Consider the following 15,983-nt stretch of genomic DNA (forward strand, 5'->3'; position numbering starts at 1 on the left):
AATAGTAAACATAATATGCTAGATGAAACTTGTTATTCATTTTCGATGAAATTGTACTCTACTAAATACATTTCTAACGTTTTTACAAAAGAATAGGGCTGCAGGCAACTGAAAATACGCCTAAATTCGCTTGTCAGGGGTCCTACCGCACCATCTTTGTATGTAACATTTTGTAGGATGAATGGTAGAGTAAATGTATTTATTTAACGTTAGAGATTTAAAATCTAACTTACTACCTCTATAAATAAGGCATTTAGCTATATTATTAGAAGTTCGTTTGTAGTTGCTTCATGATTTGGTTCTAACGTACTACATTATCATATTGCTAGCTAACGTTAGCTCTATAAACCAGCTAATGGAAGTAGCAGCTAATGCGTTTTAGCTAGCTGTATACATATAACTACGTTGACTAACACAGTAGCTAACCTAACTAACATAGGTGACAGTGTTAGCTCGAAGAAGACTGATGCAAGTAACGTAAACTTGACATCGAATTCTGTGTCTTGTTTGTGATATAGCTGCAAAGTGCAATCAAGTACATGAAGGTGACTGAACATTTCTCTGATTGGACAAGGACACTTGCACAACCAGTGGAAAAGCATATGGTTGAATGATGGAGGTTGCCTATGTTTGTGAGTGGGAGAAGAGACCCAAGAGCAACCACTATCCTTCCATCCCACTGGTGTGTGCCTGGTCCTGCAGGAACCTCGTTGCCTTTACCACAGACCTAAAAAATGAGGAAGACGAGAAAGGTACACAAATGTGCTTGGTACTGATCTTGTGACCATTTTGTTGTGTGTAGCAAGAGCACAGTAGGAATGTGAAATGGAACAAATCGCATTGCCAGTATCAGGTTTGATCCCATATATCTGTATATAATTTTGCATATGTAACTCAATGCCTCATAACTTGATTAGCAGAACATGCACTGCAGTGATCACAGTGATTTGCTTTATTTCAGAAGTCAGTCATATGGTCCACATCATTGACACAGAACACCCATGGGATGTGTACTCCATTAACTCTGGACATGGCGAGGTCATATCCTGTCTGGAGTGGGACCAATCAGGTGGGTCAACATAGTAACCACCAAAACTACTCTTAAAGGTGCAACTGCCCTATCAGTCCAAGTAGACTGATGTGGAACTCAGTACAATGCCAAGAAGTGTCCCTAGTGTATTGAGTTAAAATGTGTGTGAACCTATGACTACGTTCATTCATAGGTTCCAGGTTGCTGTCTGCTGATGGAGATGGGCAGATCAAGTGCTGGGCGATGGCAGATCACCTGGTGAACAGCTGGGAGAGTTCACTAGGGAGTGCAGAGGACGGAGACCCCATCATAGCTCTGTCCTGGCTGCACAATGGAGTTAAGCTGGCTCTGCATGTGGAGATGGTAATGGTCCAGCAGCTTGTTCTCATCTTCACACAGTCTACCATCTCTTCTTAACTGTCTGTGTGGACCTTGTGATTTATTACCATGTCAGTATTTTATAGACCAGTTTAAAGCTCTTTTTTTACAAGACATTTTAGTCATCCAGAGCGACTTACAGGAGCAACTAGGGTTAAGTGCCTTGCTCAAGGGCACATCAACAGAATTTTCATCTAGTCGGCTCAGGGATTCCAACCAGCAACCTTTCGGTTACTGGCCCAACGCTCTTAATCTCTAGTCTAAGTTACCTCTTGAGATAAGACAATACTGTATATGCCATTATTTGGCAGGGGGTGCTGTACACTGGCTGTGGAGCACTGCACACAACAGCATTTAAGAAGCATATAACAATATATACTAGGACATATAACTGTCATTTGCCACTTCGTTTGTTGAAATGTGCCACACCCCACTCTCGCTCTACCTCTCTTCCAATCTTCCTCCCCCAGTCGGGCTCCACCAATTTCGGTGAGAAATTTTCACGGGTCAAGTTCTCACCGTCACTCACGCTGTTTGGGGGAAAGCCCATGGAGGGCTGGCTGGCAGTGACAGTGAGCGGCCTGGTCACCGTGTCCCTGCTGAAGCCCAACGGTCAGCTGCTCACAGCCAGCGAGAGCCTGTGTCGCCTGAGGGGCCGTGTAGCCCTGGCCGACATCGCCTTCACCGGCGGGGGTAACATTGTGGTGGCGGCCACGGATGGCAGCAGCTCATCACCTGTGCAGTTCTACAAGGTATGTATTAGCTAGCGATGATATTACACAATTATTTTTGTTATTCTTATCATTACTGGCTACCACAAGAAGTGCTAGCCAGTCGCCTTGTCTCAGAAAAGTCTGGCAAATAATACTGTTCAAATGCTAACGCTTTTTATTTTCTTGTAAAGAGCGTTTACCATCCGATAATGTGAAGTTTTACTCCAACATACGTTATTAAGTAGTGCTAGTATTGTAATAATATCACTGACTTTTCGTGATTTTAAATTTCCGTTGTCATCCCAACTCTACATCAAGGTGTGCGTGAGCGTGGTCAACGAGAAGTGTCGCATCGACACTGAGCTGCTGCCCTCGCTCTTCATGCGCTGCACCACGGACCCGGTCAGGAGAGACAAGTACCCGGCTGTCACACACCTCAAGTTCCTCACCAGGGAGAACTCGGAGCAGGTGAGAGAGACACTGTGAACACGTTGCTTTCCAAGTGTCCTTTATTTTTAATTCTTTCCAGCTTTATCACTTACCAGTATGCCAAATGTGCATTCAAACAGTGTAGTGTTGTGTGTGTGTGTGTACTAAACCGCAATATGAATACTCTTTTAGGTGCTGCTGTGTGCCTCCAGTCAGATGGGCAGCATCGTGGAGTGCTGGTCATTGCGGAAGGAAGGCCTCCCTGTCAATAACATATTCCAACATCGTTCACCAGTAGGTAAGGCAGAGAACGATAAACCAAGGAACAGCACACTCAACCCAATTATAAGTATTACTGTAGTTCACTTATGGCATCTCAATATTTTGAAGTTGTTTCCAATTGTTGTCCTTTAAAGAACTGAAAAGGTGACAGTAAATTCCCTTTTAGGCATCCTCCATTTTATATTCAGATCAATGCAGTTAAAGGAAAGGAGACGATACATTATTCTACAATTGAGATGCCCCCATAAAGAGACACCCCTTACTCACCCTTTCCTCTCTCCATCCCCACAGTGGGCGAGAAACAGCCGACGATCCTGAAATGGCGCATCCTCTCGGCCACCAATGATCTGGACCGCGTGTCGGCCGTGGCTCTGCCAAAGCTGCCAATCTCCATCTCCAACACTGACCTAAAGGTGGCGTCGGACACCAAGTTCTGCCCAGGCCTCGGTATGTGCTGATGCCAAATAACCTGTCATTCCCCCTCCAGATCTACTATTGAGCACTCCAGGTGGCAGCATACACCTTTACAGAATGGTGGTTTGTAGCTCTATTAAACCTACCAAAGAAAGTGGTTCTATGCTCAAGAAACATGTTAGGGAAGTGGTACCTACATGGATGTGTCCCACACAATATAGTAGTAGTAACAACACAGTAACAACACATAATGCATAATGGCAGAGAAAGTGATGAGTGGAATGTTATACACTTACTGTGTTGCCCCTGTCTGTGCTGCTGGGGTCATTCTCAATGCCTCCCTCTGGAGATCAATAAAGTGAATTCAATTGATGTGATTCTGTGTGGTGGTCCCTCCCAGGCCTGGCTCTAGCCTTCCACGACGGCAGTATCCAGATCCTCCACCGGCTGTCCCTTCACACCATGGGCGTGTTCTATGGATCCTCCTCGGGCTCCTCCCAGCGGCCCGGTGATGAGCCGACCATAAAGCGACAGCGCCCCGGTGGCCCAACCGTCCACTTCAAGGCCCTGCAGTTCTCCTGGACCTCACTGGCCCTGGCCGGAGTGGACAATCACGGCAAGGTGAGAGTGCAGCAATGCGTTGAGATCCGTTGACTGTGATCTTACATGTCTCACAGTACGATATCAGCACCTCATCCCCCTTTTATAAAGATGAGAAGGCTATTCCGGATTTGAGGTTGTAAAGCTTAGATGGCTTAAGTTTTTGAAAAGGGAAAAATTGGGAAAAATTGTCCCTTGAATACACACCCCAGCCATTGGTGTTAAATCTTACAGGAGTTTATGGTCTGCAGGCAATAATGTATGAAACAAATACAATAAATGTATCCTCTCTTACAACAACAAGCTGTTCATGTCCTTATTCATGACTTGTGTCCGTCCCCGACCATCCCTCAGATATGAACAATAGTTTTATCCATATTTTTAATATCTCTCTTTTGGCTCTTCTTCTCTTCTCAGCTGCACATGATTCGCGTATCTCCATCCATGGGCCAGATGCTGGACATGAACACACTTCTGCGCCACCTGCTGTTCCTGCTGGAGTACTGCATGGTGACAGGCTACGACTGGTGGGACGTGCTGCTCCACGTGCAGCCTGGCATGGTCCATAACCTGGTGGAGAAGTTGCATGAGGAGTACATGAGACAGAACCAAGCCCTGCAGCAGGTAGGTGGACCATGATGAGCCAGAACTAAGCTCTGCAGCAGGTAGGTGGACCGGGATGAGCCAGAACCAAGCTCTGCAGCAGGTAGGTGGACCATGATGAGCCAGAACCAAGCTCTGCAGCAGGTAGGTGGGCCATGATGAGCCAGAACCAAGCTCTGCATCAGGTAGGTGGGCCATGATGAGCCAGAACCAAGCTCTGCAGCAGGTAGGTGGACCGGGATGAGCCAGAACCAAGCTCTGCAGCAGGTAGGTGGGCCATGATGAGCCAGAACCAAGCTCTGCATCAGGTAGGTGGGCCATGATGAGCCAGAACCAAGCTCTGCATCAGGTAGGTGGGCCATGATGAGCCAGAACCAAGCTCTGCAGCAGGTAGGTGGACCGGGATGAGCCAGAACCAAGCTCTGCAGCAGGTAGGTGGGCCATGATGAGCCAGAACCAAGCTCTGCATCAGGTAGGTGGACCGTGATGAGCCAGAACCAAGCTCTGCAGCAGGTAGGTGGGCCATGATGAGCCAGAACCAAGCTCTGCAGCAGGTAGGTGGACCGTGATGAGCCAGAACCAAGCTCTGCAGCAGGTAGGTGGGCCATGATGAGCCAGAACCAAGCTTTCAGTCAGACAGACTGAAATCTGTTGTAAACTAATTTGTGACAATAGATGGAAGTGTTTTTGTTTGTTTGTTTTTCTAATATCCAGTATCTGTGTGTGGAAGGTGCTCTCGACACGTATCGTGGCGGTTAAGGCCTCCCTCTGTAAGCTGTCATCGGCCACAGCTGCGCGAGCCTGCGACTTCCACGCCAAGCTCCTCCTCATCGCCATTAGCTCCACCCTCAAGTCCTTGCTGAGACCCCACGTCCTCAACACTCCAGACAAGAGCCCCGGGGACAGGCTGGCAGAGATATGTTCCAAAAACACTGACACTGGTAGGAGGCTAGCATCACTACCATTTATACCTGTATAATCAATGAATAGACGGATTCCACTTCTGACACCAATTTCACTTAACGCGAGGCTGAAAAAATGAATTATTGTCCGTTTTAACTGAACAGGACTTTTGTTATTGTTGAACAGACTAAAGGCTAAGGCTGCGTTGTTTGCCGTCCTATTAGCTTGCTAGTATCTACAGTGCGTGTCGTTTTTATTTGAAGACTTCAGTGATTCTGGTGAAGATTGACCTTCCACCCCCTCCATAGATATCGATAAGGTGATGATCAACCTGAAGACGGAGGAATTTGTGCTGGACGGCCCCCCTCTCCAGTCTCTGCAGCAGCTCATCCAATGGGTGGGAGACTTTGTGCTGTACCTGATGGCCAACCTACCCAATCAGGTGTTTTTTTTTATGAATCGAGCTACCAATGTAGGCCTTTCACAGAGCTACCAATGTAGGCCTTTCACAGAGCTACCAATGTAGGCCTTTCACAGAGTTACCAATGTAGGCCTTTCACAGAGCTACCAATTTAGGCCTTTCACAGAGCTACAAATGTAGGCCTTTCACACAGCTACCAATGTAGGCCTTTCACACAGCTACCAATGTAGGCCTTTCACACAGCTACCAATGTAGGCCTTTCACACAGCTACCAATGTAGGCCTTTCACACAGCTACCAATGTAGGCCTTTCACACAGCTACCAATGTAGGCCTTTCACAGAGCTACCAATGTAGGCCTTTCACAGAGCTACCAATGTAGGCCTTTCACACAGCTACCAATGTAGGCCTTTCACAGAGCTACCAATGTAGGCCTTTCACAGAGCTACCAATGTAGGCCTTTCACAGAGCTACAAATGTAGGCCTTTCACAGAGCTACCAATGTAGTGTTCAATCAAGTGTAGAGCTGGTGCTAGTAAAGTGTTCTTCTGTCTGTCTCTGTCCTTCTGTATGTAGAGCTGATGCTAGAATAGAGTGTTACTCTGTCTCTGTCTGTCTTTCTGTGCTATCTACCTCTTGTTTTAACCCTTGTCCTGTCTCAGGGCTCCGTCGTGCGTCCTGGCTTTGGGTTTCTGCGCGACGGTTGGTCCCTGGGTATGCTGCGGGAGATGATGGTGATGATCCGCATCTGGGGCCTTCTGAAACCTGGCTGCTTGCCCATCTACACGGCCACCTCAGACAACCAGGACAGCATGTCGCTGCTCTTCCGTCTGCTCACCAAGCTCTGGCTCTGCTGTAAGGATGAGGAGAACATGTGTATCTGTGGACTATATATTATGTGTATGTAGCTATGTGGCGTTAAATGTGCCAGAGATGCCTTAAGTTATAAGTGTCATCGGTCTGTGTCTGTCTGTATATGAGTCTACTCTGTCCATTCTTCTGTCAATGTGTCTATGCATCTGTTTAGACCTTATGGCCATCAATCTGTCTCTGTATGTGAACCTGGCCTTCACCCATGTATCCCCCTCCCCCTTCCAGCTCGGGACGAGGGCCACCCCCAGGAGCCAGATGAGCCGCTGATAGACGAATGCTGCCTGCTGCCCAGCCAGCTGCTGGTGCCCAGCATGGACTGGCTGCCCGTCAACGACGGCATCATCTGCAAGCTGCAGGGCAAGCACCCGCTGCGGCTTCAGTTTGGCAAACCCTACAGCCTGCCAGGTCTCAACTCCACACCCCAGGTGGAGGTCTTCTCCAGGTAAGAGTGAGGCCTCAGGAGAGGGCTAGATGATATTCAGGAGAAAAGGTATTTCTGCCACCTGGTAGGCTCTTTAGGGTTAGAAGTAGGTGTAGTGCTCTTGGCATTTGGCCCACATGGCACTCAGTTGTCCTTTTGACATCTGTTTGTAGTAAATGTGCTTCTGTTTAATATTGCTAATATTACAGTCAAAGCTCAGGTGAAGCCTTCCTGGCAGATGCCATTGGTCAATATATTCATTGTGTGTGTATCTAGGAGCCCGGGGGTCCAGAGGATGGATCATCTACGTTGTCTCTACATGGGAGTCTGCCCCACAGAGGACAGCAAAGCCTGTACCAGGTCAGACACCACACCACTTCCTCTATGACCCACTCCCCAACACTTCCTGCTTTTCCTTAATTTTTATATCACTCTACCGCTTTACGTTTTCATTATTTTTAAGAACCTTTTTTTTTGTCCAAGTAACAATTTTCCTGGTGTTGCTTTTTCAGTCTGACCATGCCTGTGTTGACATTCACTCTCTCTCTCTCTGCCTACCTTTCTTTTGGTGGCTTTCCACCTTTTTATTTGGCTCTCTCTTTCTCTCCCTCCCCCATCTCAGGTGTGGCTGTGTGACTATGCTCCGCTCGCCTAACAAGACCAACGCCATGAAGCAGTGGGAGCAGCGCTGGATCAAGAACTGCCTTTGTGGAGGCCTCTGGAGAAGGATCCCCTCCACACTGTCCTGAGATCTGTCCTGAGACCATTATCACCGCAAACCCTGACCTCAGGTCAGCCTTTGGACACTAGCCTGCATGACACTGCTGCCTCTTAGCAGATCTCTTTGGGGGACAGATGAAGTACTGGATATCCATAGGGTTGTATTTCAAAGATCGCTGTTTGGAGAGGCGGTGATCGTGCCGTCATTGGGGTTAAATGTGCCAGAGATACCTGTAAATAGGAACCACGTGTTTTTTATGTCTCTTTATATTCAAACCTGTGTCAAGAAAATAAATCTTATTTGGTGACCTTATGGTTGAGCGGTGTGGCTTTTCTCTTCAAATCCTATTTGAGATCTGGACACGTTTGCTCCTATTTTCATGTAAATATTGCATTTATGTCAATGGGAGATAATTAGGATTGGTCCTTGGTGGATGATTGTCTGTTTCGATGTAGTTAGAATGTGGCGACTAGACTATTGTCTATTGTGCATAGAGCCTAACCTGGCTTTAGTCTTGTCATGTGCACCAGGGATTAGACGAAGGAACTAGTCATAATAAGCAATACTATTCACGTTAAAAAGTGAAATATGGGTGATATTTGATAAATGCATCTCAAGGCTAGAAGTATCAGAACCCCTAGGAAGTTAGTTGTAACCTTGGATATGACTGGGCAAAGTGTTAAGATTAGGAAAGACATCTGTTTTATAATACACAAGAACACAGCAAGAATGTCTGATTGTGTAAGGGTCTTGTCTAAAGGACTGTCCTTTGCCCCCACATACTCAACTAATTAATTCATTACAAAGATTGACCTATTTTGTTTCTACAGCAATCTACATCTGAACGCCTGGTACAAGCAAAACATCTCCAACTACAGAAACCAGTGTTTCAGGTCAGGCAGTTGGTATCCTCAAAAACAACTTCCACCTTTTGTTGCATTGTCCAGAATGCCACACTAAATACATTTACAAAGAAGGTGAATTTTGATGTGGAGAATCTGTTTACGGGTCAAATGGACTCCAACCAAACACGATGTAACCTTTCTAAGACAGAGAGGCATACATTTGAATCATTGTCCAAAAATGGACGGATTGTGGTTTAACTAAGCAGACCAGGGTGGCGCTACACTGAAATGAAAGGGATCCTCACAGAAGCTAAGGAGAATAACTACATTTCAGACAATGAGTTCAAATTGATTTTCAATGACAGTATGGCTTCTTTTTATCTTCCAGAAGTCCACAAGAAATCCTGAAAACCACCTTGGCCGACCGGTCATTAGTGGTAATGAAAGTTTGACAGAACCCATCTCCAAGTACATTGATTACTTTATTAGGCTGGGAGTGATGGCGGGAAAGGCTTATCTTCAAGATACCACAGATGTGTTGAACAAAATTAAGGAATTTAACAAAATAATTCCTTTTTAGTCACCATGGATGTGGAGTCTCTATACACCACCATTGAACATGAACAGGGATTGGCAGCTATGCACCATTTCTTGAGTACCCGGCCTGAGACTGAGATGCCTCCCACGTAATTCATTGTCTCATTGACTGAATTGTCTCATTGATGCCTTCAAGACCACTTAGCAGAACACAAGTATGCCATACGGGTAGGCAATGAAGACTACCCCATGGCAAGGCAGTACATGTCCTACACCATGGCAACCCTGCCTCCCTGCAAACTATGGGTATTGATCATGTTTCGGCCTCGATTAGAAAAGGAGACCATCTTAAACAGCTAAACTAAAGAGAAAGTTTTGGGATTTACAAACTACAGGCCAATAAGTACCCTGGTTAAAATTAAGATATGGTGAGAGGGCCCTTTGCTGTCATCTAGTGGACATTTTTCTCTATTGCCCTCGGCTATGTTTAGACTGTTGCGGACCATATTTGCTGTGTTCTAGTGTACTGTACAATAAAATAGATGGTTCTCCGATTCTTGACACTTTGCACAGTCATATTCCAGGTTAGAACTACCATTCAAGGTGTTCTGATGCTTCTAGCCTTGAGATGCATGTTTTATAACATATCTACAGTAATTCACTTTTTATTGTGTATAGTATTGCTTACTAGGCGTTGTCCAATTAATTCTCTAACCACGCCCTCTTCAAATCAGGGTTGATTAGAAAAAGTTGTTCAAAAGAGGACATTGTATTATCACATATTTGTACTCCCAGACGAAGGCCATGCAGCCAAAACTTTGTTTCCACGTACCATATAAAGGCATTTTAATTTATTATACGAGAAGTGCCTTGGTCCTCCTTTCTTTTTGATGACCAATTTACCAAAGAACACCTTCTGTTTACCAAAATCTACTATTGTGTACGTGAGCACTATATTTGAAGTCATCAAATCAAAGTTAATTTGTCACGTGCGCTGAATACAACAGGTGTAGACCTTACAGTGAAATGCTTACTTACAGGCTCTAACCAATAGTGCAAAAAGGGTATTAGGTGAAAAATAGATAGGTAAAGAAATAAAACAACAGTAAAAAGACAGGCTATATACAGTAGCGAGGCTATAAAAGTAGCGAGGCTACATGGTTAATCGGGCTGATTGAGGTAGTATGTACATGTAGATATGGTTAAAGCGGCTATGCATATATGATGAACAGAGAGTAGCAGTAGAGTAAAAGAGGGGTTGACGGGTGGTAGGTGGGACACAATGCAGATAGCCCGGTTAGCCAATGTGCGGGAGCACTGGTTGGTTGGCCCAATTGAGGTAGTATGTACATGAATGTATAGTTAAAGTGACTATGCATATATGATAAACAGAGAGTAGCAGCAGCGTAAAAAGAGGGGTTGTGAGGGGGGGCACACAATGCAAATAGTCCGGGTAGCCATTTGATTACCTGTTCAGGAGTCTTATGGCTTGGGGGTAAAAACTGCTGCCATGCGGTAGTAGAGGGAACAGTCTATGACTGGGGTGGCTGGGGTCCTTGACAATTCTTAGGGCCTTCCTCTGACACCGCCTGGTGTAGAGGTCCTGGATGGCAGGCAGCTTAGCCCCAGTGATGTACTGGGCCGTACGCACTACCCTCTGTAGTGCCTTGCTGTCAGAGGCTGAGCAGTTGCCGTACCAGTACCAAGAATCACTGCCGTACCAGGCAGTGATGCTCTCGATGTTGCAGCTGTAGAACCTTTTGAGGATCTCAGGACCCATGCCAAATCTTTTTAGTTTCCTAAGGGGGAATAGGCTTTGTCGTGCCCTCTTCACGACTGTCTTGGTGTGTTTGGACCATTCTAGTTTGTTGTTGATGTGGACACCAAGGAACTTGAAGCTCTCAACCTGCTCCACCACAGTCCTGTCGATGAGAATGGGGGTGCTCTGTCCTCCTTTTCCTGTAGTCCACAATCATCTCCTTAGTCTTGGTTACGTTGAGGGATAGGTTGTTATTCTGTCACCACCCGGCCAGATCTCTGACTTCCTCCCCATATGGCTGTCTCGTTGTTGTCGGCGATCAGGCCTACCACTGTTGTGTTGTCTGCAAACTTAATGATGGTGTTGGAGTCGTGCCTGGCCATGCAATCGTGGGTGAACAGGGAGTACAGGAGGGGACTGAGCACGCACCCATGGGGAGCTCCAGTGTTGAGGATCAGAGTGGCAGATGTGTTGCTACCTACCCTCACCACCTGGGGGCGGCCCGTCAGGAAGTCCAGGATCCAGTTGCAGAGTGAGGTGTTTAGTCCCAGGGTCCTTAGCTTAGTGATTAGCTGTTTTCATTTGACCTTTATTTAACTAGGCAAGTCAGTTAAGAACAAATTCTTAACTTAGCTTAGTGACGATCCTTAGCTTAGTGATGAGCTTTGAGGGTACTATAGTGTTGAATGCTGACCTGTGGTCAATGAATAGCATTCTCACGTAAGTGTTCCTTTTGTCCAGGTGTGAAGGGGCAGTGTGGAATGCAATAGAGATTGTATCATCTTTGGATCTGTTGGGGCGGTATGCAAATTGGAGGTGGTCTAGGGTTTCTGGGATAATGGTGTTGATGGGAGCCATGACCAGCCTTTCAAAGCACTTCATTGCTAGAAACGTAAGTGCTATGGATCTGTAGTCATTTAGGCAGGTTGCTTTAGTGTTCTTGGGAACAGGGACTATGGTGGTCTGCATGAAACATGTTGGTATTACAGACTCCGACAGGGAGAGGTTGAAAATGTCAGTAAAGACACTTGCCTGTTCGTCAGCACATGTTCAGAGTACACGTCCTGGTAATCCGTCTGGACCTGCGGCCTTGTGAATGTTGACCTGTTCAAAGGTCTTACTCACATCAGCGGCGGAGAGCTTGATCACACAGTTGTCCGGAACAACTGATGCTCTCATGCATGTTTCAGTGTTACTTGCCTCGAAACGAGCATAGAAGTAATTTAGTTTGTCTGGTAGGCTTGTGTCACTAGGCAGCTCTCGGCTGTGCTTCACATTGTAATCTGTAATAGTTTGCAAGCCCTGCCAAGTCCGACGAGTGTAAAATCTCTGAGACAGGACAGTGTTGAGGCACAGATCCGGGGGAAAAAAACACAATGGCCTCCATCATTCTTCAGTAAAATACGTTTGGAACCACCAAGACTCTTCCTAGAGCTAGCAGCCAGGCCAAACTGAGCAATCGGTAGGGGGAGGTGACCAAGAACCTGATGGTCACTCTGACAGAGCTCCTGAGTTCCTCTTTGGAGATGGAAGAACCATCCAGAAGGACAACCATCTCTGCAGTACTCCACCAATCAGGCCTTTATGGTAGAGTGGTCAGACGGAAGCCACGTCTCAGTAAAAGGTACATTACAGCCTGCTCAGAAAGGCAACTAAAGGACTCTCAGACCATGAGAAACAAGATTCTCTAGTCTGATGAAACCAAGATTGAACTCTTTGGCCTGAATGCCAAGGGTCACATCTGGAGTAAACCTGGCACCATCCCTACAGTGAAGCACGGTGGTGGCAGCATCATGCTGTGGGGGTGGTGGCAGCATCATGCTGTGGGGATGCTGTTCAGTTACAGGGACTGGGAGACTAGTCAGGAACAGTGGCAACCCATTCAGAGCCCCAGTTTTGAATTTTTTTTATAAATTAGTAAACATGTAAACCTGTTTTTGCTTTGTCATTATGGGGTATTTTGTGTAGATTGATGAAGGAAAAATGTATTTAATACATTTTAGAATAAGGCTAATAAAATGTTAAAAGTCAAGGGGTCTGAATACTTATTTGTACCCCACACATATAATTATACAGTTGAATTCGGAAGTTTATATACACCTTAACCAAATACATTTAAACTCAGTTTAAATTCCTGACATTTAATCCTAGCAAGTCCTACCCTGTCTTAGGTCAGTTAGGGTCACCACTTTATTTTAAGAATGTGAAATGTCAGAATTATAGTAGAGAGAATGATTTATTTCAGCTTTTATTTCTTTCATCACATTCCCAGTGGGTCAGAAGTTTACATACACTTGATTAGTATTTGGCAGCATTGCCTTTAAATTGTTTAACTTGGGACAAACGTGTAGCCTTCCACAATCTTCCCACAATAAGTTAGGTGAATTTTGGCCCATTCCCCCTGACAGAGCTGGTGTAACTGAGTCGGGTTTGTAGGGCTCCTTGCTCGCACACACTGTTCAGTTCTGCCCACAAATGTTCTATAGGATTGAGGTCAGGGCTTTGGGATGGCCACTCCAATACCTTGACTTTGTTGTCCTTAAGCCATTTTTCCACAACTTTGTAAGTATGCTTGGGGTCATTGTCCATTTGGAAGACCCATTTGCGACCAAGCTTTAACTGATGTCTTGAGATGTTGCTTCAATATATCCACATAATTTTCCATCCTTATGAAGCCATCTATTTTGTGAATTACATCAGGCCCTCCTGCAGCAAAGCACCCCCACAACATGATGCTGCCACCCCCGTGCTTCACGTTTGGGATGGTGTTCTTCGGCTTGCAAGCCTCCCCCTTTTTCCTCCAAACATAACGATGGTAATTATGGCCAAATATTATTATTTTTTTTTTCATCATTTCTCCAAAAAGTATGATCTTTGTCCCCATCTGTAGTTGCAAACCGTAATCTGTCTTTTTTATGGTGGTTTTGGAGCAGTGGCTTCTTCCTTGCTGAGCGGCCTTTCAGGTTATGTCGATATAGGACTCATTTTACTGTGGATATAGATACTTTTGTACCTGTTTCCTCCAGCATCTTCACAATGTCCTTTGCTGTTGTACTGGGATTGATTTGCACTTTTCGCACCAAAGTATGTTCATCTCTAGGAGACAGAATGCATTTCCTTCCTGAGCAGTATGACGGCTGCGTCCCATGGTGTTTATACTTGCGTACTATTGTTTGTACAGATGAACGTGGTACCTTCAGGCGTTTGGAAATTGCTCCCAAGAATGAACCAGACTTGTGGATTTTATTTTATTTTATTAGGATCTCTTTTAGTCCCCATTTGGACTAATCTTCCAAGAGTCCTTAACATTAAAATACAATTTATAATACAAACACACTTTCACATATAACACACTATTACAAACATACATAATACTAGCATAATGACCCAATAAATACTCAAACTAAAAAATATTGATTCTTCATCTACTATAGTCCCACAACATTTCTATGTACTATATTTAAATTGTTTTAAAATAATGTTTAAATGTATATATTGAAAGGTTTCTGGTTTGCTCAGTTAATTTATTCAATTTCTTTATTGCTCTAAATCTAAATGTTCTTTTGCCTATTTCTCTTTTCTGTCTGGATAACACACAGATGGTGGACAATCTATTCGTAGTATTTACGGAATGTCTGTCTCTTACCAACTGAATACCTTTGTGAATAGAACTTGGCCGTTTTAAATTATGTATATTATAAAATAAAATAAGCATGTTTTTTTCAATTACCTTGTCGATTGATGACCAACCAGAAGAACCATATCTCCACCTTAAAACAACCCATGACTGCAACAGAAGAACCATACCTCCGCCTTAAAACAATCCTTGCTGCTTCATTCTGTGCATTCTGCAGCCTCCTAACTTCACTTGATGATGCATTTCCCCAGACCACCGAACAGTAGTTCACCTGACTCTCAATTAATGCTTGTGTTATTTGCTGAAGAATTTTTCCTGTTAAATATTTAGCTATCCTATGCCTCCTGGAGGTGGAGGTGTACAATTCTTTCTCTGAGGTCTTGGCTGATTTCTTTTGATTTTCCCATGATGTCAAGCAAAGAGGCACTGAGTTTGAAGGTATGCCTTGAAATACATGCACAGGTACACCTCCAATTGACTCAAATGATGTCAATTAGCCTATCAGAAGCTTCTAAAGCCATGACATAATTTTCTGGAATTTTCTAAACTGTTTAAAGGCACAGTCAAATTAGTGTATGTAATCTTCTGACCCAATGGAATTGTGATACAGTGAATAAGTGAAATAATCTGTCTGCTCAGGTAAGCTCCTGGCTGATGAGCAGCTCTGGCAGCTCCTGGCTGATGGGCGGCTCTGGCAGCTCCTGACTGCCGGGCGGCTCTGGCAGCTCCGGACAGACGGGCGACTCTGGCAGCTCAGGACAGACGGGCGACTCTGGCAGCTCAGGACAGACGGGCGACTCTGGCAGCTCAGGACAGACGGGCAACTCTGGCAGCTCAGGACAGACGGGCGACTCTGGCAGCTCAGGACAGAAGGGCGACTCTGGAGGGAGGAGACGGAGAGACAGCCTGGCCCTTGGAGGAGGCACAGGATAGACTGGGCCGTGGAGGCGCACTAGAGGTCTCGAACTAAGGGCTTGCACAACCCGTCCTGGCTGGATGGTGATTTTACCCCGGCACGTGCGGGGCGCAGGCACAGGACGCACTGGGCTGTGTAGACGCACTGGAGACACAGTGCGCAGGGCTGGCGCAGGATATCCTGGCCCGAGGAGATGCACTGGAGGTCTGGAGAGCAGGGCTGGCACCATCCGTCCTAGCTGGATCCTCATCCTAGCCCGGCAGATGTGGGGAGCTGGGATGTAGCGCATCGGGCTAAGAACGTGTACTGGAGACACCGTGCGCTCCACCGCATAACACGGTGCCTGACCAGTACGATGCCCGCCATGGTAAGCACGTCTTGAAGAGCTGTAGCGCCGAGCTGGCACAGGACGTGCAGGGCTAGGGAGGCGCACAGGAGGCTTGGTGCGTGGGGCTGGCACAGTCTTCACCAGACGGCTACTACGCACTTCAGGACGAGTATGG

General features: G+C 45.8%; 1 protein-coding gene across 3 annotated transcripts; it reads left to right on the top strand.

Moving 5' to 3' along the window:
* Positions 1–48: 48 nt before the first annotated feature.
* LOC118401483 (mediator of RNA polymerase II transcription subunit 16-like) lies at positions 49–8,098 on the top strand. Of its 3 annotated transcripts, XM_035799021.2 has the most exons (16): positions 49–184; positions 519–752; positions 962–1,069; positions 1,224–1,393; positions 1,879–2,160; positions 2,440–2,589; positions 2,743–2,848; positions 3,124–3,279; positions 3,647–3,867; positions 4,264–4,470; positions 5,180–5,390; positions 5,661–5,794; positions 6,434–6,626; positions 6,870–7,086; positions 7,342–7,425; positions 7,688–8,098. In XM_035799021.2, exons 2-16 carry the CDS (start codon positions 611–613, stop codon positions 7,812–7,814), a joined length of 2,508 nt encoding a protein of 835 aa, XP_035654914.1. In that variant the 5' UTR covers positions 49–184; positions 519–610; the 3' UTR covers positions 7,815–8,098. The 3 variants fall into 3 exon arrangements, with proteins under 3 accessions (XP_035654914.1, XP_035654916.1, XP_035654917.1); XM_035799023.1 differs by having other exon boundaries at positions 165–752; XM_035799024.2 differs by having other exon boundaries at positions 165–752; positions 965–1,069.
* The last annotated feature ends 7,885 nt before the right edge of the window (positions 8,099–15,983 follow it).

The sequence above is a fragment of the Oncorhynchus keta genome, chromosome 22 (assembly GCF_023373465.1).
Source record: "Oncorhynchus keta strain PuntledgeMale-10-30-2019 chromosome 22, Oket_V2, whole genome shotgun sequence".
Lineage (NCBI taxonomy): Eukaryota > Metazoa > Chordata > Actinopteri > Salmoniformes > Salmonidae > Oncorhynchus > Oncorhynchus keta.